The 22,073-nt window shown below is 49.9% G+C and overlaps 2 protein-coding genes across 4 annotated transcripts in view; one reads left to right on the forward strand and one right to left on the reverse strand.

Moving 5' to 3' along the window:
* The window catches only part of NFKB2 (nuclear factor kappa B subunit 2), an 83,186-nt gene extending 75,064 nt beyond the window's left edge, over nt 1-8,122 (forward strand). Inside the window, exons 17-24 of the mRNA XM_081006379.1 lie at nt 491-767; nt 2,943-3,112; nt 3,235-3,337; nt 4,612-4,832; nt 5,629-5,707; nt 6,249-6,421; nt 6,527-6,638; nt 6,731-8,122. Coding sequence (XP_080862505.1) covers nt 491-767; nt 2,943-3,112; nt 3,235-3,337; nt 4,612-4,832; nt 5,629-5,707; nt 6,249-6,421; nt 6,527-6,638; nt 6,731-6,867 — 1,272 coding nt within the window. The 3' untranslated portion in view covers nt 6,868-8,122. The remainder of the gene's footprint in view (nt 1-490; nt 768-2,942; nt 3,113-3,234; nt 3,338-4,611; nt 4,833-5,628; nt 5,708-6,248; nt 6,422-6,526; nt 6,639-6,730) is intronic.
* A 1,879-nt stretch (nt 8,123-10,001) lies between these two features.
* PSD (pleckstrin and Sec7 domain containing) overlaps nt 10,002-22,073 on the reverse strand; it is a 90,432-nt gene continuing 78,360 nt past the window's right edge. For all 3 annotated transcript variants that reach the window (XM_081005436.1, XM_081005437.1, XM_081005438.1), the window contains 6 exons: nt 20,777-20,955; nt 17,525-17,595; nt 14,330-14,487; nt 13,725-13,869; nt 13,132-13,275; nt 10,002-11,705 (listed from right to left, as the gene is read on the reverse strand). In XM_081005436.1, the coding sequence (XP_080861562.1) occupies nt 11,481-11,705; nt 13,132-13,275; nt 13,725-13,869; nt 14,330-14,487; nt 17,525-17,595; nt 20,777-20,955 (922 nt within the window). In that variant the 3' untranslated portion in view covers nt 10,002-11,480. The remainder of the gene's footprint in view (nt 11,706-13,131; nt 13,276-13,724; nt 13,870-14,329; nt 14,488-17,524; nt 17,596-20,776; nt 20,956-22,073) is intronic.

The following is a 22,073-nucleotide window of genomic DNA, read 5'->3' on the forward strand; positions in this document are numbered from 1 at the left end:
AAAGAGCTGCTGAAAGCAGACCCCATGGCGTTGGAACGTAAGCCCATAACGAGTTAAGAAAATGAGGTGGTCCCAACTTTTCCTTTGTCTGCTGGGATTCTTCTTTGTCAACTTCCTGTTCACTTTGGCGCTGGCCAATATGGCGCCTCCAGCTGTTGCTGGGCTGCAACTACTACCATTCCTCTCCATGGGCCGCCATGCTGGCAGGAGTTGAAGTCCAATAACATCTGGGTGGAGGCACTGTGTCGGCCACCCCTGCTTAGTTTAAGGGCAGCAGCGAGGAGTGGTCCTAGTTTCCTTGAACCAGATATGAATCCACATAGAGTATGCCTGTCTGATTGTTGCTTGTGCAGGTAGATGATTGAGTCTTGTACAAGGAAGTGCCTCCTTCTCCTCTGTTACTCAGGTGGGAGTGGAGAGAAAGTGGCCACCCCAGAACGTTGCTTAGATGGGAAGGGGCAAAGGAGGTTTATCTGGCCTCTGCACTTAGGACAAACACCTTGATTCCTTCCCCCGTTCTTTTGCTAGAATTAGACCCATCTCCCCATTTTCTCCGCAGACACCTTTGCACCTTGCTGTGATCACCCGCCAGCCCAGGGTGGCTGGGTTCTTGCTGCAGGCCGGCGCGGACCCCACTCTGCTGGATCGCTATGGCAACTCAGTAGTGCACCTGGCGCTGCAGCTGGGGGATGAGGAGATGCTGAAGACCCTCCTCTGTCACCTCGGCTCCCACACCCTCCAGCTCCTGGAAACACCTAATTATTATGGTAAGCGACGGGATAGTTTTGGAGGCTCAGGCAGGTGAGAGGTGGCTGGCTGGTTTCAGAGTGAATGTCTATGAGCAGCTCGAAACAAGAGGGGAAGGCAGAGCATAATCTGCAGAAGGTGTGCTGTCTAGGGATGGGTGATATCTGGCTTTCAACATCACAATATATCACCAGCTAAATATCATGATATTTTGATATACCGTATTTTTCGCTCTATAAGACGAACCAGACCATAAGACGCACCTAGTTTTTGGAGGAGGAAAACAAGAAAAAAAATACTCTGAATCCCAGACACATTTCCCCTTACTTTTTAGGGAGGGAAAAAGTGAGTCTTATAGAGCAAAAAATATGGTATATATCTGCGGTGGCGGAGAGCCTTGCTGGGCCTCCCCGTGGGGGCAGAGAGTCCTGCCGTACCTCCCCACAGCGGCGGAGGGCCTTGACGAGGCTCCCTGTGGCAGTGGAGGGCCTTAAAATGTAAAGTAGTAGATCAAATAAAAATATTAAATAAACTTCCATATATTACATTTAATATATTTTCAAGTGATTTACTAGTCAAGTTGCATCTGCTTCCCCACCCAGAGGTCTAAGTGGAATCTGTGCATGCATAAGTTCAACTAAACTTTCTTCTTTTACTTTCCTGGGAGTAAGCCCCATTAAATTCAGAAGGGCTTGTTTGTGAGTAGACACATATTTGCTTTCACTGCTTACTGAAAAACAGCCTCCCTGTCATTCTTACATAGTACCCAACCTCCCATTTCAGCATAAGGCAGCCAGCTAAATCTTCTCCCCTCCATTTCCCCCTGACACAGAAGGACTCCCCCATCCCACCAATTTCTCTTTTTTTATCAAAGGGAGGGAGGGAGGGCAAGCAAGCATGCAAGCAAAAAGATAACGGTAAAGGTAAAGGGACCCCTGACCATTAGGTCCAGTCGTGGCCGACTCTGGGGTTGCGGCGCTCATCTCGCTTTATTGGCCAAGGAAGCCGGCATGCAGCTTCCGGGTCATGTGGCCAGCATGACTAAGCCGCTTCTGGCAAACCAGAGCAGCACACAGAAATGCCGTTTGCCTTCCCGCTGGAGCGATACCTATTTATCTACTTGCATTTTGACGTGCTTTCGACTGCTAGGTTGGCAGGAGCAGGGAGTGAGCAACAGGAGCTCACTCTTGTCACTGGGATTTGAACCGCTGACCTTACCGGCAAGTCCTAGGCTCTGTGGTTTAACCCACAGCGCCACCCGCGTCCCTAAAGGTAAAGGGACACCTGACCATTAGGTCCAGTCGTGGCCGACTCTGGGGTTGTGGCGCTCATCTCGCTTTATTGGCCAAGGAAGCCGGCATACAGCTTCCGGGTCATGTGGCCAGCATGACTAAGCTGCTTCTGGCAAACCAGAGCAGCGCATGGAAACACCGTTTACCTTCCCGCCGGAGTGGTACCTATTTATCTACTTGCACTTTGACGTGCTTTCGAACTGCTAGGTTGGCAGGAGCAGGGACTGAGCAATGGGAGCTCACCCCGTCGTGGGGATTTGAACCGCCGACCTGATCGGCAAGTCCTAGGCTCTGTGGTTTAACCCACAACTCCACCTGCGTCCCTTAAGCAAAAATATAGTCTCATTTAAATTAAAAAACACCCTTTTTAATATGGAGGTTAGCTATTTAGGGGAAACCAACAACATAATCACCACTTGAAAATACTCTCCCCCCCCCCTTTTTTTTCACTGGCAAGGGAAGAAAGAAGTGCTTTCCAGTTCTTTGTTTACTTCGCCTCTTGGGGTTGCTCCTGAATTGTCAGCAGGCTCTGCATAATTAGCTGAGCTCTAAGTGGAAAGATAACTGGAAGCTAAAAGAGTTTGCTGGTTTGTGTGAGGGCTTATCTTCTTTCTTACTGGTTAGGAGGGAGGAAGGAGAGAGCTTAACAAAGCTGGAGACATCAGTGCTTGCAAATTATCTGCAAAGTATTGAGCTACCCCCTGGGAAGCTGTTAAGTCTCCACCTTTTGTTCACGGTGTATATTGCCTAGCTGAAACACTTATTTCAATACCGGTATTCAAATTCAAGGATAAAGCGATTTTATTGCACAGCCTTAGTGCTGTCCCTAGAGGGGTTTCCCCAGCCGTCCTCAAAAGCAGCTTTTTGGTGCTTCGTTCCCACCAACCTTTGCTCCTTTGTTAGGCCTTTTCCCTGTGCACCTCGCCGTGAAGTGCAAGAACCCGGCCTGCATCGAGCTGCTTGTCGAGAAGGGAGCGGATGTGAACGCAGCCGAGCGGCAGAGCGGCCGGAGCCCTTTGCATCTTGCTGTGGAGATGGAGAACCTTAACCTGGCGACGTACCTGTTGAAGAAGGTATGCGGGGTTTGGCTGTGTGCAGTAATGGCTTCCCCATCCTTCTTCACATATGTGGGAAGGGGTGGCTCTGTTCTGAGAGCGCTTGCCAGCCTTTAATCCCGTGCCCTTTCTCTGTCCAGCTGGGAGCTGATGTGAATGCCCAGACGTCGGCCGGCAATACGCCTCTTCACCTGGCAGCAGGCATGGGCTCCCCCATCCTTACCAGGATGCTGATCAAAGCAGGTAAATCATCTCTCCAGGGTCCCTGGGACTCAGTAGGGCTCAAGGATTCCTCTGGGAGCTGTTGGGCTGCCCACTTTCTCTTCTCACCCTTCTGGTTTAAGAAGAGCTGAAACTTTGCATTGACCGAAAGTCATCTGACTTCCTACTAGGTATTTATTTCCACTTGATGCCAGACACTTATTTCCACTCATAGTTAAAGGTAAAGGTACCCCTGATCCATTGAGTCCAGTTGCGGACAACTCAGGGGTTGCAGTTCTCATCTCACTCTATAGGCCGGGGGAGCTGGCGTTTGCAGACAGCTTCAGGGTCATGTGACCAGCATGACTAAGCCGCTTCTGGCGAACCAGAGCAGCGCACGGAAATGCCGTTTACCTTCCCGCCGGAGCGGTACCTATTTACCTACTTGAACTTGACGTGCTTTTGAACTGCTAGGTTGGCAGGAGCAGGGGCCGAGCAACGGGAGCTCACCCCATCGCGGGGATTCGAACCACCAACCTTCTGATCGGCAAGCCCTAGGCTCTGTGGTTTAGACCCTATAGTTACTTAACAGCAAATGACCCTGCTCTTGCTTTGCATATCACTTGTATTAAATGCTTCCCAAAAAAGCAAACACTTGAGGGTCCATCCAGCAGATGACCTGGGTCATCTGCAGCCATAACTTTACTCACTCAAGAGGGAGCAGTTCTTACTGGGATGGGAGGTGGGGATCTTGGGACCCATTCCATTCCTCAGGAGAGGACCCTGTGCTCAGTTGCTCAGTTATAAGGGCTCTGTCTCTCTGTCATGTCCACTTATTTTTGGGTGCAGTCTAGGCAACAAATGTTGCATTAGTTGGACTGGGGTGGGGGAGAATAAGCTATGTAGTTGATTTCAAACGGAAGATGACATTGAATAAATATCCCAGACTTTTAAAAGTTTGGGGGAAGGAGAGGGTAGGCAACAAACTGGTCCAGTGAAAGATTGGAATTCAGCACTGACAAGCAGTAATGCTTTGGCTAATGGGACAATCTCTCATCTCCTCTACCCATGTGCTGCTCTGGGGGGTGTTCCTGTGCCTCCAGTGGATTTGGGGGAAGAGATGGGGGAAAGCCTGTTGCACTGGTGGGGAGTCCTTGCACTGGCTTCCAGTAGCAGAAAGGGTTTGTTGAATCTGGCTCTAAAATTCCAGAACAAGGCGCAGAACAATCACAAAGGGAGCTGCCTCTTACATCGCCTGATATACTTTGCCCTGTTTGAAGCATTATGCCAGCTGAACTCCCTGTTGAACTCCCCAGGGGCAGATGTCCTGTGTGAGAACGACGAGCCCATCTCGGCCCCCTCGTCTAACCCAGGCAGCGACGTGGAGTTGGAACAGGAAGAGGAGGAGGAATGGGTCATGGAGCTGGGAGAGGCCCTGGTGGAGCCGGGTGAAGACTGCATGGCTGAGCTGAAGAGCAAATGGCCTGAGAGGCAGGGGCGGGGGCACACGCCATTGGACTTGACTTCAAGCCAGAAGGTATGTAACGTTTTGCGGGGTTCAGATTGGACCCTTGCTGCAGTAGAGCCATTCCTAGTTGTAACATATGCAATGTTCTAGACCAGACTTTCCCAAACTTGGGTCTCCAGCTGAGAGCCAAGGTGGTGTAGTGGTTAAGAGCGGTAGACTCGTAATCTGGTGAACTGGGTTCGATTCCCCGCTCCTCCACACGCAGCTGCTGGGTGACCTTGGGCTGGTCACACTTCTCTGAAGTCTCTCAGCCTCACTCACCTCACAGAGTGTTTGTTGTGGGGGAGGAAGGGAAAGGAGAATGTTAGCTGCTTTGAGACTCCTTAGGGTAGTGATAAAGCGGGATATCAAATCCAAACTCTTCTTCTTCTTCCAGCTGTTGTTGGACTACAACTCGCATCATCCCCATCTAGCAGTACCAGTGGCCAGGAATGATGGGAGTTGTAGTCCAACAGCAGCTGGGGACCCAAGTTTGGGAAACCCTGTTCTGGACCAGCCTCTTCTGGACTGCAGTTCCCATCATTCCTGGCTGTTGGCTGAGGCTTGTTGTGTTGCCCTTCCAGGTGTTGTGAGCGACATTGTCCACCTCTGGATTATAGAGCGTCCTGCAACTAAGGCAGTTTGGATCATCGCCCACCTCTGATCATAGCTATTTGTAGCTCTCTGTGTACCCCTTTGCACCCCATGTTTTGTGATGGGACGGACCCCATCCCCATGCACTCAGCAGAAGAAACTCTTTTTTATCTCTCCTGATATAACCTGCTTAGGGGACAGTTAGAGGTAACCAAGGCTTCTTTCCTTCCAGGTGCGGGAGATATTGCAGCAAGCATTGCTGCAGAACCCAGAAAGGGAACAGTCTGCCGAGACTCCTGCTTCCAGGCAAGGTGAGTGAATGCTTCTTTTCTGCTTGGGGTCCTGCTGAGAAATAACCCCTGTGCATCATTTCACATTTGGACTAGGGGGCTTTGGCCATCGATGTATATAAAATTCCAATACATATTAAAATATATTTTATATTACTGACTTCCCATCCCATTTTCCGTGACGTTTTTCTTATCCCCCCCCCTTGCTGAACCCTGTCCTCCTCTCTTATTTAACATAGTCATAACACAATAATCTTTAATTGTTATGTCGCTCACAGTTCAAAACCTGCTCAGATTCATTTTGTAGTCTTTCTTCAAATAATCTGAAAAGGGCTTTCATTCTTCAAGAAAAACAGATGTCATTTAGTTCTCTTATTTTAGCTGTTAGCTTTGCTGATTCAACCTATTTCATTGCTTTACTTATCTATTCTTCTTTAGCGGGGGCCTTAGGTGCTGCTTTCCTGGTCGGGTGTGGGGAGGAGGCAATGGCTTTCGGGGCAGAGACAGGCGCCTTTGTGCAGAGAAGCGATCGCCTGTCATCCTCTGTCTCTGATTTCTCCAGGAAGCGTCCTGTCTCTGAATAGCGACACCCTCCAGAGTCTAGAGAAGCTTCTGAACCATGACTGCCAAGGGGCAGACTGGGCAGAGCTAGCCAAGAGACTGGGCCTCTGCAGCCTGGTGGAGACCTACAGAGGGGCAGAGTCTCCCAGCAGAAGACTTCTCCTGAGCTACGAGGTTAGTAGATCCTCCTCTGTCCCTTGCCCTCCCCCTCTCCTCTGTCACCGATTCCTAGCAGGTCCCCTCTGAACCCTCTAATGTTTCTCTCTCTTCCCCCCCCAGCTTGCCGGCGGCAGCCTCAAAGGTCTGCTGGAAGCGCTTGACTCCATGGGACTGACGGAGGGAGTGAAGCTACTGCAGAGACCAGAGACGTTCGTCAAGCTACAGAGTACAGGTACAGATACGGAACGTTAGGGCTGGGGTTGCAGAGACGGAAAAACTGCACCGTATAACTTGCTGACGGCTATCTCTGTCTGCCTCTCTCAGAGCTGAAGGAAGATAGCGCCTATGGGAGCCAGTCCGTGGAAGAGGAGCCAGCAGCCCTGCCTGGGAAGCTTCCACCAGCCTCCTCCCTGGAAGTCCCACCTCTCTTGCCTCACAGCCAGCAGGAGCAAGTGCACTGATACGAGAGAAGCCAGAGCCTCGCTGGGGGAAGGGTGATTTCGGACATGTGCCTCTCGGACCCAGGACTCGGGCATCAGGAGCTGGGAAGGCCGTGCAGAGCTCAGCGCAGCTCTGATTTTCACGGCTGGTCTGCACAATGTAGGAAGGACTCTGTTGCAGTTAGCTCAGCCTGCCTTGCATTCACCAGACCTTCACCAAATGTGGGAGATAGGGGTAAGCAGTTGTTTTGTCCTGGTGCCTTTTATCAAATTCTGGTCCAAGCCTGATCAGGACTTTGGGTCTTCTGCTCTTCCTGAGACAACCTTGCTCCCCGGCATCAGCCACATTACTTGTGATGGGTTAGGTTTTGTTGGACAATGAATGCTATTTACTCCTGAGCTCCTGGACTGCCCCACAAATTGGTCCCCTTTTAGTGCCTTTTTATAGTCCTAGTGATTCAGGTGCCTGCCTTCTCCTTGGGAATTAATGGCTCTACAGAACTGAATTTTCACCTGTGGCTTGGTAATTTGGGGCAGAATCCCCAAAATGCATTCGGACGAAAGAAACCCTACGTTTGGCACAACCCTTGTGTCATGTGAAGCAGGATAACAGCCCTTTCAGAACCTTGTGAACAGATCTGTTGCTTAATCCTACGATCTAATTTGGATTTGAGCAAGCCCTTACGTAATGGCTCATCTTGGAAAATTTGCTAACATGCAATTTTAACAATTGCCTATCAGGTGTCCAATCTGCACATTGTTTTCAAGCGACAAAGAATGCCATTCAATGTCAGTAAGCAGTTTCGACAAGTGAAGCAAGAAGGATGTTCTGGCCGTTGGTAGCTGCTGACAGTTGTGCTTCCTAGTCAAAGGTGTGTGATGGGGGAGAGTTCTTGCAATGTTGAGTAGCTAAAACTTTGATGTAAAGATCTGCAGTTAGGAATCCATGCTGGTTTGTTGGGGGAGTCTTCTGAGCTGAAAATTCAACCTTGGCTAAGAACCACCCCCCCCCCCCCCAGTTCTGTGAAGGGAATAAATGATGCAAATTTGCATGTACACAGCAAAGAGGCCTTTTCAGGAGAACTTAGCCCTTTGGATAGAAGAAGGAAACCGGCGCATCAGAGGACAAAAGTATCGAGTGGATGACTGACAAGTTCTGCCACAACAGCACTCCAATTTCTAAGCCTTTGTAGTTTTCAAAAGACTTCTGTCATAGAGAATAGACTTGTGCTTTGTGGATAATTTTTTAAAATAAATAAAAATCCCAGGGTGATTATGTCTGCATCAAAAGTACATTCATCACTGATGCTTTAGCTGAGACTCCTGCAATTTGCAGAGGGTTGGACTAGATGACCCTTGGGTCCCTTCCAACTTTATGATTCTATGCTGATTAATGCAATTTTCTAGACCCTTTGCCTTCCAGGTGTCCTCCAGACGTTTTGGACTACCTCTCCAATCAACCCCAGTGTGGTCCAAAAGAATCTAGAGAGCATAAGGTTAGTGAATGTTGTTTCAGGCTGTTAAGAAAATGTTCCATTAGTTTATCACAGGCTGTGTTTATATGTAAAACTAAGTCAAACCATTGTGAGCATGCTGGTATCAGAGGAGGAGAGTGGAGCTGTTTGCCTCCTCGGTCCATTTTAGCTTAGTGCAACATGGCAGTTTAGCCAAGGTTTTAGTGTGCTGTTTGAGCCCAGGTTTGTGGTTGAGCTTTATTTCCCTCTTGACCAGAGTTTCTGCTCCAAGATTTTGTCTAGGCTGCAGATGGTTCTTGAGGAGGAGAGCTTAGTCAGGACCCCAGCAAGTGACAGACAAGTGGCTGTTAGGCAGTAAGAATCTGGATTGGTGTGTTGCTGCGGCTTCTGGTATCCAAGAGCAGAGTTCTCTCTTCCAGGGATGATGCTCGGAAGCCAGCTTTCTTCCATAGCAGAGTGGTTTATATACGTGCCACTTTTCTGCCAGCCTTGCCTATTAATGTTAGGAAAGATTCACTACCAGAAAAGGGCTAGTTGAACGATCTGGCCCTTTCCAAGTACCTCTCCTCACCCACACGGCCCTGTATTCCATGCAGAATACAATAAGCCTTTTGAACTGCTTTTACGAATCATCAGAGTAAAAATTGGAACCGCCATTCTCTACCCCTCCTCCCAAGTTTTCAGAACTTGCTGTAACCTGCAAAAATGCTGCAGTGATCTCTTCACTGTCTTCACTTCCTTCATTGTGTTCTCTTACTGCTGTTGCTCTACTCTTCAGCTTCTCCTTTTATCCTGCTGTTCCAGACACACCTCCATTTTTGCTTGCTGCTTTATTGTGAACTCGGTATAGACTTTGCTCTAGTTCCTGTCTGATTCTTTTCATTCTCCAGTCTCTAACCCTGATAAACTCTGGGTAGCATCCAGGGAGTTGCACAAGTTGGAAGGCGGCCGGCAAAGCCATTTCCCTCCCACCCCTCTGCAGCTCCTTTTGGGCTGTGTTTCTTGGAGAATGGCAGCAGAGAGAGAGAGGGAACTGCCCTAAATTAGCTGGAGGGCTCTTGGGCCCTAAACCATATTTCACTGTGTTGGTATTAGCTTTGTAGAATTCTCTTCCACCCGATAGTTGCCTGGTTTCATCTGTTTCCTTCCTTTCCTAGTTGTTGTCACATGCTACATCTGATCCTTTCCCCCCTCCAGCTCAGCCCTTCATGGTGTCTTTCTTCAGGCCCCACCCCCCAGGTATGTCCATTTTGTTTGTATGCATAGCAACCATGCGTCTTTACTTCTTCTGTTTAGCTTTCTCCAGCCCCTACAGTATTTCACGTGTCTGAATAGTGGTGTGCCTTGTTCCCTGTGGCCATGGCCTTGCTCCAAGTAACTAGTTACCCAGTAGCTGCTTGACCTTTGCTCCTCAGCCATGGTAGGCAGTATGGCCAAATGGTCAGGGATGGTGGCAGTTGGGCATCCCAACGAGAGCTGTGGGGTCCCTACTTTCCACAAGGGTCAGGCAGCTTCCTGCTCCTTATGTAACCCAAGTGTGTTGAAAAACAAAATGGCCACCCTTCTGCCATGGCAGTGGCCCCCTCTGGCTACCTTTTTTCAGCTGGGTAGGAGCAGCTGTTGTAGTTGGTTTAGGACAGCAGTGTTAAGATGCTTTTGGCTCAGGGAGAACCAGGTCAATGAAGGTGCTTGAATAAGTTTTACTTAGGTAATTAAAGGAAGAAACTGTACAGAGCTCTTTAGGTTTGTTTTTTTACAGTCAATTCAAGAGCAGAATAAAAAATTGACACATTCAGAGAGTCAGTGCTGGAAACAGCCAGCCAGTCCCCTGCCCCCCCCCCTTTGCCCTTCTTTACATCTGCAGAATTTCCCTTTTGCTTTTGTCCCATTTCCGCCCGCCCCCCCCCGACTGTCACCTGGGGCTTTCTTTAACCCATCTCCTGCTGTTTTAAGCAAGTATTGGACCACAGCCTTAAAGCCCTTTGAAGTGACAAGTGAGAAGGAGCAGGCCGGCTGGGTGCAGCCGGGGGGGGGGGGTTGCTGTGTCTTCTTAAACCTGGGTCCCTGGCTGTTGCTGGAATACAACTCCCATCATCTCTAGCAACAGGCGGGGACCCAAGTTTGAGGAAACACTGGTTGAGGGGTGGAAATGCTCCTGGCAATTTCAGAACCCTCCACCCACCCTTGTGAGATTCATCTATATGTATTCTGGCTAGGACTATGGGCCACTCAGTTCTGGCCCCTGCATTGTTTAAGCCCCACATCAACTAGGCCAAAAAAGAGGCCAGCATGCTCATCATCCACAGTGATCTCCATAGGGGGGAGGAGGAGGGATTAGAGGGGGTGTGCTCTTGGGGGAGGGGGTCCCCCACCCCTACTATGGCTTTGTCAGGCTGCCACCCGGGAGGCATCCGTTGTCCCTGGTTACCCTGTTAGTGCTGGTCCCTTGAAGCCAAAGGGCAACCCCCCCCAGCCCCGATCTATAAGTGCTGAACAAGTATCAGGGGGACTTGAGACCCAGCTTGTGCTGGTGGACAGCTGCTGGTGGTGAAGAAGGAATTGGGCATCCATGCAGGAGTTGCTTGTGCTCCTGTAGGCAGCCAGTGCAAGCGTCGTGTCTGCAGGAGGGATCGGGGCCCTTGCCACCCCGAGCTCTGGGCCAAACGGTCCCTGCTTAAACGAAGCAAGTGTCTTTTTTTTAATCTGTCGCCAGTGTGATTCAGTGTTGCCGGGTACTAAAAAAATGTAAAATATTATCACAAAAACGGTAAGAAACGGGCAAGGAAAAGTGGGGGGGGCGGGGTTGCAGTGTGGAGGCAGCCAGGATACAGCCCTTTCCACCCCTTCTCACTTTTGCAAGAAATGGGGGTGGCACGGGGGGTGGGGAGAAAGGAAGGTTCTTGCCCGCTGTGTGTGGTTTGGAAAACAGCCCTGTGGTTTTTGTCGCACGAGGGTTTTTGGTCGCTTCACTCACGCACGAGACCAGGAAGGCTGCGCACGCTGAAACTGTGGTCGCCCCTCCTCCTGGATAACAGGCTCTGTCCCGCAGCGAAGAAGAGGCCTCGGGGCCTTCTGTGGCGCGGCTCCCGGCCACCGAGAACGAAATCATGCAGGTTTGTAGGACGGGCACGGCACCCTCCTGGCAGGCCCCTGACCCTTCTAGGACTTCTGCAGACCGCTGGCAGCTTGTCGGCTACTGCGCTTGATCCTGGGTCCCCCGCCGACTGGCTCCTGGCTCAGGGAAGGGATGGACTGCGACTTTTTGACACTGTTCTCTGCGCCGGCTGCTGTTTCAAACAGGGCGGCCTCTAGCACCGTGAGGTCCTCAGAGCCTGTCTTCAGCTTTGCCCGCATCAGGGTAGCGTAGATTCCATAGCGTGTTTTCTGCAGGGAAGGGAGACGTAAGAGGCAGCTGGTTTGGGGGGACCCCCTTTGCACATCACACCCCTTATTTAGCCTGTTTATTCAGATCCCACTTCTGAAGCTGGCCTGCGTGGCTCTCTGCCCTCAACAATAACCCTGAGAGGCAGTGACTGGCTGAGTGGCGATTTGAACCCTGCCCATCCATTGAAATACTGTGTGTGGTTCTTATCCCACTCCCCAACCCCCATTTCAAAAAGGATATTGTAGAGCAGGGGAAGGCACAGATCAAAGGAGTCTGAGCATCTTTCCTACACGAAAGGCCTAAACATTTGGGGCTAGTAAGTTTACATGGGAGAAAGACTACTATGTGAAGATTTATAAAAAAGGTGGGGGAGAGATAAAAATTCACAATCCTGAAACGCACGTACCTCAAAAAAGGGACAAACTGCTGGTTTGGGAGAATCAAGGGTGTTTTACACACAATGCATAATTACCCTAAGAAATCCAATGGGGTAGTCAGCAGAGAGAGAGATTGCAGCCAAAACACATTAAAATGTTTTCAAATAGTGTGATTAGACAGATACGGGGCAGGCTATGGCAGTGTTAGAAACTCAGCTATATAAGCTAAGCTCTATATGGCACCTTAAGCCAAGGTTACAGTTGTCACAGCAGAATGTCTATTCGCCAGGGGGTTGGAATAGATGAGTCTTGGGGTCCCTTCCAACGATATGATTCTATGATCTCAACTACATTGCTTGACTGTAGCTTGTGCGTACAACAGTTTGCTTGTCCCAGTTATGCAAGGAGGAGAAACACACATGGTATGGACTAAGGCAGAGGTTTTAAAACTGGTCACGGGCCCAGAAATCTCCATGCAGTCGTAATTCAAGCTGCACCAGTAGCAAAATGTGCCTGGCTTGTTTCGGACAATGGGCTACAGGTGTCTCAGCAGCTGCTGAATGTAGCTCCAACTACAGAGGAACTGCGAGCAAGATTAAACTATAACCCATCATGTCAATGCAAGGATTTCTGCTTGTGCAGTGGGTCTCTGCCCCCTATGCTCTCCCCAAATCTGCTCCAGAAGGCTGGGGGGGGGGGGATGCAGGGAGAGGAGAGAGATTCCTTTCCCAAACAGAAGCCCCTGTGTCGCTGAAATGTTCACTTAATGCTACGTTGGGCTTCCACCCTGCTCTGCCTGCCAACGTCAGCTGCCTTGGGACATTTCTTTCCTGCCTTGACTGTGGGTTTCCTGGTGGGCTTTGGTCTGATCCAGGAAGGGCTTGCAAAGCATGACTGTCCCTGGTGCCAGGTCACCTCTCTCTGGCAAGTAGCCCCAGTATAGGACTGATTTGGCTGTAAAGGTGGCGCTTCCCTTGCGAGAACTTCTACCACCAGGCTGTGGTAAATTCGGGGGGGGGACCGGGGACCCGCCCGCTCCCTTACTGACCTCGAATATCAGGTACTCCTCCTTTTGCTTCAGCTCTTCGTACTCCTTGCCCTTGACCTTCTTCTCTGGCAGGGAGGAGCGGTGCTCAAGCAGCTCTGCTGCCATGGCTTTGAATTTGGCCTCATGACTCTTTACTTGCTCCTCCTGGGAAAAGGAAGGAAAGAAGTTCCCTTGACTTCAGCTGCCCAGCCTCACCATCTAACTTCCTTTCCCTCCATCCCCCTGCACCGCAACTCTTTTAAATTTGATTTGATTACAATCCCCTTTTCAGAGAGGCTGAGAAGCTGCTGGCATGGGCTTCTCCAGCACCCCTATTTCCCCCCACTGAGCTAAACATGTACAATGACTTCCACCCGCCCTTAAGTTGGTGCCTTCTTATGCTGTCTTCTGGAAGTCTCTTCCCCCCCCCCACCCAAAGATATGTAGACTGTGTATGACATCCCTGCCCCTCAAGGGAGCTCCTTTCTAAACATGGCAGTTCCTGCTCCATCCTTTGTTAGCCTTTAAGGTGCCCACAAGCCTCTTTGATCCTGCAACCCTACCACATCTTTCTCCAATTCCTCTCGGTGGCAGAGGCCTGGTCCTCCACTTACCTGAGACAGCCGTGTGGTGGAGCTGGGCAGCAGCGGGCGGCTAAACTTCTTCTGAGACCCAATAGCAGCTGGGAACGGGGGTGCGGAGAACATGGCTGCCACCACATTGATGCGTGTGATCCAGGAATTCATTTGCTCCGTGTTCCTGGAGGAAGATGCAAAAGATGAGGTTCCCCTTCCTTCCTAGCACTAGGACCACAGCTTCTTCCAGGTTTTGTATTAAAAAATGAAAAAGTGTTTTGTGTGTGTGTTAAGTGTGTATTTATGTGTCTTAACAAGGGACAGGCCTATATTTGGAACCAGACTAGGACAGGGCTGAACTAACCAAAGCATACTCTGTGACTCTGGAGAAACGCAACCAAATTGAGAAGGGGATTGTAAGTGGCTGGGACACTTAAGGAAGGAAAAAATTAAAGCAGAGGCAACTGGAGCAGATCTGAAGCAAGTTCTGCTCTGGTTAAGCTCACACAGACGGCTGAATCTGAGAAAAGGGGGCAGTGTGGGAGCGACAACTTCCCAGCAAGCCATTTCCCTTTCTCGCTCTCCCTCCCCTCTTGTCTGGATGCCCAGGGCTTTCAACATGGGCCCCAAGACGATCAACTTACTGGGCCTGGAAGAGGAAGACTCTCCAGTCAGCCGTTCTGAGGTAGAAGACGTTGGGCCTCTTGTTGTAGTCCGATGCTTGGGTGGCCAAGGAGTGGTGGATACTGATGGCATTCTTCAGTTCCTCCTCAGCCAGGGCCTTGCCAGGCTTGTACTCCTCCTGAAACGCAGGCAGGCAGACAGTGGGTGGGTCTGGTGAATTTGCTGCTCCTGACCCCAGCCAAAAGGGCATGGGGCTCTCCCTCTCCCTCGCATCTCAAGAGTCTGATCTTAGGTTTGAGTGTGATGTACCAAGAGGCTTCTAGGACTGCAGATTAGGACTTTCTGCACATCCACACCAGAAAATCCCAAATAAGGGGACCTCAGATCTGGTAGGCAGGACATTGGACTACAGCAGTTATACCATTACACGTTTCAGTTGAGTTTTGTGTGTATATATACGTATATAAAATTTGCATCAGCTTAATGTTTACTTAGATGTGTCATAATTGGCAGAAGGTGGGCATTTTTGTAAAAATGCTTGGAAAGCAGAGGAGCTCTCTGAAAGACTCTGGGTGGCATTTTTCTTCCCATTCATTATTGGTCTTGGGTTATGTCTTGCCATTATGTACTGCGATATCCACCCTGCCCATTCTCCTAACCAAAATTCATAAACACTCTGCCACAAACATATTAAACATCCACATTCGGGCAGGGGGATTCCTGTGCAAAATTTAAGTCATGCAGTTGTCTTGCTACAGCTGTCCAGTTCATTCCAATTAAGGCACGCAGTGCAGACCACAACTACCCAAACTGGCCCTTTCTTCTTTAGCAGCGCTCAAGGAGACAGTAGCTAAAGCACGAAGTGTTTCTGCTTAACAACGTTCAGGAATAAATGAGTAGTCCCTCGCTGCCCAAATGGAGCTCTGGAAGTATTGACAGATATCCAGCATTTCACAGGACTGCTCATTACAAGGGCGTGGGGGCATCTGTCCCTGTTAGCTTCCAGCAATATGAGTTTTGCGGTGAAAATAATTCCTTGATACAAATACGGCTTCTCGGATATGGCTGCTCTTGCAAGGCCATCCTCACAGGAGCCTAAGAAGTATCCCGATATATGAGGCCAAAGGCATATCTCACCCAGCATCCCATTCCACCCAATGTTCCCTACCAAATTTGAATCATGTTGCATCTCTTCTAACACCCTATGCCAGCCATGGGCTTCACCGCTTCCTGTTCCTTCCTCTGCCCACTGGCATTGACTGGCACCAGTGCCACATCTCTTCTGCAGCAGACTGAATCTGAATCCGTCCCAACTATTTGTCATCTCCCCCACAACCAAGTGGCTGCCTAAAACTGAATCTACGTAGTCATTGCTACTTGCTGCTTAGCTTCCACTAGGACCAGGGTTTCCCAAACTTGAGACTCCATCTGTTTTTCGACTACAACTCGCATCATCCCTAGCTTGCAGGACCAGTGGCAGCTCCCACAGCAATGGCCACCAACCTGGATGCCTTTAAGAGAGGATCGAATAAATGCATGGAGTAAAGGTAAAGGGACCCCTGACCATTAGGTCCAGTCGTGGCCGACTCTGGGGTTGCGGCGCTCATCTCGCTTTATTGGCCGAGGGAGCCGGCATACAGCTTCCGGGTTATGTGGCCAGCATGACTAAGCCGCTTCTGGCGAACCAGAGCAGCGCACGGAAACGCCGTTTACCTTCCCACCGGAGCGGTACCTATTTATCTACTTGCACTTTGACGTGCTTTCGAACTGCTAGGTTGGCAGGAGGTGGGACCGAGCAACGGGAGCTCACCCCGTCGCAGGGATTTGAACCGCCGACCTTCTGATCAGCAAGTCCTAGGCTCTGGTTTAACCCACAGCACCACCTGCGTCCCTCTCAAAATGCATGGAGAGGAGAGGGCTATTGAGGGCTGCTAGATACAATGGCTATGCTCTTCCTCCACAGTCTGAGGCAGCAATGCTTCTGAAACCACAGGAGGAGGGAGGGGTCTTGTGGTCGAATCCTGCTTGCAGGTTTCCCCAGAGGCAACTGTTCAGACACCGTGAGAACCCAATGCTGGACCAGATGTGCCGCTAGCCTGATCCTGCACGCTCTTCCCATGTTCTTTGTTTGCAACCCTTTGGGGAAATGTGCATTGCGTTGGCTGCATCAACACTGCCTGCCGGGTGGGGAATTTCTCTCCCACTGCAGTTCAGCCAGACTTCTGGTGTGGAAGCTGACATGTATGTAGGCCTGTGCCTTTGTAAAAAATGTGCACAATCATCACAATTATCTCAGGCTCGTCTTAAATTGGGGAGGATGATTCACCCTTCAATTTTTCTGGGTTAACAAAAGCAAGAAGAGTTGCAAGATGCCTCGAGAGTTCTAAAAAGGGAAATGATGCCGTTTCAGTTTGGATTAAGACCCGTAACACTTGAGAGGCCTACTACACAGGGCTATCGCGAGGCTAACTATAACAGAACCTGCAAAGTGTTTTGCAACCTTTAGCTGCTGCAGAGCAGAATCTGCGAGAATGCAGTATCCACATAAATTTTGCACGGCAGGAATATGAATGTTTCATGCAAGCTTAGTGTCCTGGTTTTTAATCCTCCAGACCCGGCCACCCTTGCAGGACCTAAGCAGTCCGGTGAAGTGAAGGGTGTCAAGACAGTACGCTTCAGTTAGGCAGAAGCGCAGCTCTTTCCCCCTGATATTGCAAGAGACACTCGTCTCGACAGCACTAAGGCAGATGCAATGCAAAGCGAAGAGACTGTCACAGCAGATGATCTTCTACATTGACTCTGGTCTGCGTGACACATGGCTGGACTTTCTGTGCAGTCTCACTTTCAGTTCAGAAAGGGTCTAAACAACATCCTGAGGACAAGAGAATATAATTTCTCTGGCCGTGTAGGAAAGCTCATGCTATGGGCAGAGTTGGGGAAGATGTCAGAAATTGCACATGTACGTAAATGAGGGCAGGGGCTTGAGATCAACCACTTGGCGGATGGGGGAGCAGGGAATTGGCGCGGAAAGGAGACTCCAAATGAATTCCATGCCCAGCCAATCTCAACACTCCTTGTCTTCAGTCCCAGCTTTCCTAGTCAACATTTCAGTTTAATGAACGGAGTTATTGGGAGCAGAACAAAACATGCAAAACCCATGGGAAAAACTGGGTTGGCTCCCTTATTCCAGCCAATGGAAATCATGCTTTAGTTACCTTCTGTAGATACAGGATCATGCCCTTCAGGATCGCGTGGAAAGTCTTCCACCCCCGCTTCCCTCTTGGGGCTGCCAAGGAAAAGGGAGAAGAGTCATTACAAAAGTTGGTGCTAGGCAAAGGCCTCGGTGGGAGGGGAGCAAGCTCAGCGGAGGCATGAATTTCTGGGGGCCTGGGAATGAGCACATTCTGTATGGGGGAGGCCTGGCAAGGACAGGACTGGTCCCATCCTGCTGTTTTCTAGGGCAGAGGCATCAAGAAGCTGTTGGATCTCCACTTAGAGGAAGCAGGCATAGCGAGTGGCTCCTGCCAGGTAATTCTGTGCTCGGCAACAGATACGAAGCATACAGGCACAGCATCTAATCAGATCAAAAAGGCATTAGTTGCCTGGGATTAGGAAGGATTTTGCAGGAAAAATGGAGGGCGCAGCGTGGGTGCATTCTTTGGGATGGGCCAGGTACCTTCACACCAGGCAAATGACTCGGTTCCCCGAGTGCTAACTGCGCCCTCTGAACCTGGAAGAATGTCCTCGCCTTGCACCCTGCTCCCCTGCCCCTAATTCAAAACCATGCCCAGACAAAGAGACCCAAGGGAATGGGCTGTCACCTGGCAGAATGAGCTTAGTTTATCCCCAGCAATCTCTTCAGTACAACCTTCCCCCCCCCCACCAACTGCTCTGTGCAACCTTCCCAGTGCCCTCTCTGAAGGTTATGCATGGTCCCATGCTGCCAGCCACATCTGGCACAAAATTGCAATGGTTTTAAAAACCCAGCAATCCGCAAGAAACAAAACAAAAATCCCCACATCCTGCCCCCTTGCCCCAGGCTAGAGATGTGCGGCAGCTTCTGCTATCCTTCCTGAGAAAAAGTCATGCTCGACTCGAACATTGCTGACCTGCTCCTTCAAGCGAATGTCGTTTGGACTCCACCCTTGCCTGCAATCCTATAGACACTTGAACTCAGTGGGGCTTACTTCTGAGTACACATGCATGTGGACAGAAATGCTTATGTGGCCCTGTTCAAAGAAGCTGAAGATAAACACCAAGAACACTGCTAAGGCAAATATGAACCGCCATTTATCTTTGGATAAGATGTTCTAAATCGGGTCGGCAACGTGTGGCCCATGGGCCAAATGCGACCCATGAAGCCACCCCTGAACTGAGCTGCCCACTCGGCGAGTCCCCCTAAACCAGCGCGGCGCGGGGACTTGCTGAGCAGCGCCAGAAATTGCGTCTGCACACACGCAGGTACTGGAAATCGTGTCTGCGAATGTCCAGATGCTGAAAACTGCTTCTACGCAGACGCGATTTTCAGCGTCTGGGCATGCGCAGCCGCGATTTCTGGTGTCACGCTGTGCCAGTCCAGGCCACGGACGATCTCCATGGGAGTGATCCAGCCCATGGCCGGTAAACCTTGCCACCCCCTGTTCTAAACCATACCATCACTGCTTTTTGTTTTTGTTTTTGAATTGCAACTTCTTCCTCACCAGATTTCTACTGCTGAAGCGGGAGATATTAAGACGCAGCCTGTATGTGGCGCCATCAGCACAGTACAGAAACCCATCCTAGACCCTTTAGAAGTGGCAGAGACTCTGCAAGACTGCACGAGGGGAAGAGTAACTTTGCAGAGCTTATACGAAACACTTTAAGGAACAGGGAAGGACAAAGGACTGGCTGGAATTTGTGAACGGAGCCCCTTTGCGACAGCAATTGCTGGTTAAAACAAACTCCCTTAGAATCTGAATCAGTCAGAAAAAATGGTGGGCTTTTGTTTCCTGCAAAAAAAAAAATGCAACTCCCTTTGAATTGTTTTGAAAGAAAAGAGGGGGGTCAATTTTAAATAGAGGGGGGTCTTTCCTCCTCATGTGGGACATGGACAAAGACTCTGGTGACCAACCACCTTTTCTTCCAGGTGCAGCGGACCTTCTGGCAGCCATAGATGTTTCACCACACAGTTCTGTACATGTGAGAACATCAGTGGCGGATCACATACTAGCCCCTCTGGGTTGTTTTTAAAAAATAAATAAATTACTGGGGAGGGTGTCTTTCTGCGGAAGCTTTTATGTAATAATAATAATAATAATAATAATAGTAATAATAATTTATTTATACCCCGCCCTTCTGGCTGGGTTTCCCCAGCCACTCTGGGCGGTTCCCAACAGAATATTAAAAACATGACAAAACATCAAAAATTAAAAACTTCCCTAAATAATAATAATTTTTTGCTTACACACTCCTTGGCAAAGCTGAAATATTTGCAAGGTGTGTTTCTTGGGCCAAAGACCAGGCAAGGATCCTGCCTTCAAAGGCGATGCCATTTTAAAAGTTTCCTCCTGCCTGTGTGGGGCTAAAAGGAAGCGATGCCCAGCATAGACCAGCACCTCCTTGCTCACTTCCTCATGTGCAGTCAAGTGCAGCCCGTGCCACTGCCAAGAGGAACCCCCTCATCGCCCCACACACCACCACCAATATGGTGAGGTGGAGCGGCTGACAGAGTGGTGCAGAGCTAACAACTTGCTCATAAATACAAGGAAGACAAAGGAGCTTGTGGTGGACTTCAGGAGACAGAAGAGCAACGTCCAGCCACTTTTGATTGATGGGGTCTGTGTGGAGAGGGTAACAACGTTCAGATTTTTGGGCATTGAATTACAAGAGGATCTGTCCTGGAGTGTCAACACAAGGGGGCTTGTGAAGAAGGCGCAGCAGAGACTGTACTTTTTGAGAATACTAAGGAAAAACCATCTTCCGCAGAAACTGCTGCTTGCCTTCTATCACTGTGCCATTGAGAGCGTGCTCACTTATGGCTTATGTGTGTGGTACGGAAGCTGTACTACCCATGACAGGATGGGGTTGTGCAGGGTTGTTAAGGCAGCAGAGAGCATTGTTGGCTGCCCACTCTCCACCTTAGAGCAGATTTATGCCACAAGGTGCCATAGGAAGGCACTGGACATAGTAAAAGATCCATCGCATCCTGGTCACTGTCTCTTCGAGCTCTTGCCGTCGGGATGGAGATACAGGACGATGAAGACAAGAATGAGCCGTCTTAAGAACAGCTTCTTCTCCAGAGCGATCTCGGCCCTGAATGGGAAGCCCGGACTTTGAAAGTCATCTAATCTCCCTTGCTGTATTATACTGTATTGATTAATTAGTGTTTTTATGGAGCAGTCAAGTAATTTCGTTGTCCCCGAATCGGCCAATGACAATAAAGATATTATTATTATTATTATTATTATTATTATTAATATCAGACTTACTCTTTTTGCAATCCGGCTCGGCGTGGCTCTTGCGCACGAGGAGGCTGTGCTTGTATGTAGCGATGCTGGGATCCTGCGAGAAATCCAGAAAAGGGTTGCTGCAGCTGCTGATGCGCTTGATGGACTTGGGGTTGGGATCTGCCAGTTCGGAAAGCGACTTGCGCAGTTCCTCTTCGTCTCTGCACGGCAAACAAGCAGCGTTTTAAAATCAGCTCAGGCCCCACACCGGTCCCACCAATAGTTCACCCTGCCTACAGTCCATAGAATCATAGAATCATAGAGTTGGAAGAGACCACAAGGGCCATCGAGTCCAACCCCCTGCCAAGCAGGAAACACCATCAGAGCACTCCTGACATATGGTTGTCAAGCCTCTGCTTAAAGACCTCCAAAGAAGGAGACTCCACCACACTCCTTGGCAGCAAATTCCACTGTCGAACAGCTCTTACTGTCAGGAAGTTCTTCCTAATGTTTAGGTGGAATCTTCTTTCTTGTAGTTTGGATCCGTTGCTCCGTGTCCGCTTCTCTGGAGCAGCAGAAAACAACCTTTCTCCCTCCTCTATGTGACATCCTTTTATATATTTGAACATGGCTATCATATCACCCCTTAACCTCCTCTTCTCCAGGCTAAACATGCCCAGCTCCCTTAGCCGTTCCTCATAAGGCATCGTTTCCAGGCCTTTGACCATTTTGGTTGCCCTCCTCTGGACACGTTCCAGTTTGTCAGTGTCCTTCTTGAACTGTGGTGCCCAGAACTGGACACAGTGCCTTGAACTGTGCCTTGACCATTTTCAAGAGGACGACAAGGAGGAAAGCCCTGCTGCAGGAAGACAAAGCCCTTTTGCTAGATCCTGGCTGCTGCAGCTGCTTCTTATAACCCAGGGGTGAGGAACCGGTGGCCCTCGCAGTTGCTGCTAGACCACAGCCCCCATCGTCCCCACCAACCAGCCTTGCTGCTTGTGGCCGATGGCAACCCATCAGCACATGGGAGGCCACAGGTCCCCCCCCCCCCATACAAGCCAACGGGGATATGAAACTGACAAGACGCATTGTTGGCATCTGAAACAATGGAGTGCACATCTGGGGGTGAAGTTAAATCACTGCCTTAGCAGCATCGAAGCAACCTCCCTGGAGTGCAAGCCTGAGCAGTGTGTCTGGAGGTCTTGGGCTGCCCAGTTGACAGGACGCCCTTCTCGGCCTCAATGATGTGGTCCAAAGGAAATCAGAGCAAGACGTTTGGCACCAGCCTGGCTGCAGGAGTTGCTGGAAGGAGGCGTACAAGGCGCCATCCAACCATCTT

Source organism: Podarcis pityusensis (genome assembly GCF_964106645.2).
Source record: "Podarcis pityusensis genome assembly, chromosome: 5".
NCBI lineage: Eukaryota > Metazoa > Chordata > Lepidosauria > Squamata > Lacertidae > Podarcis > Podarcis pityusensis.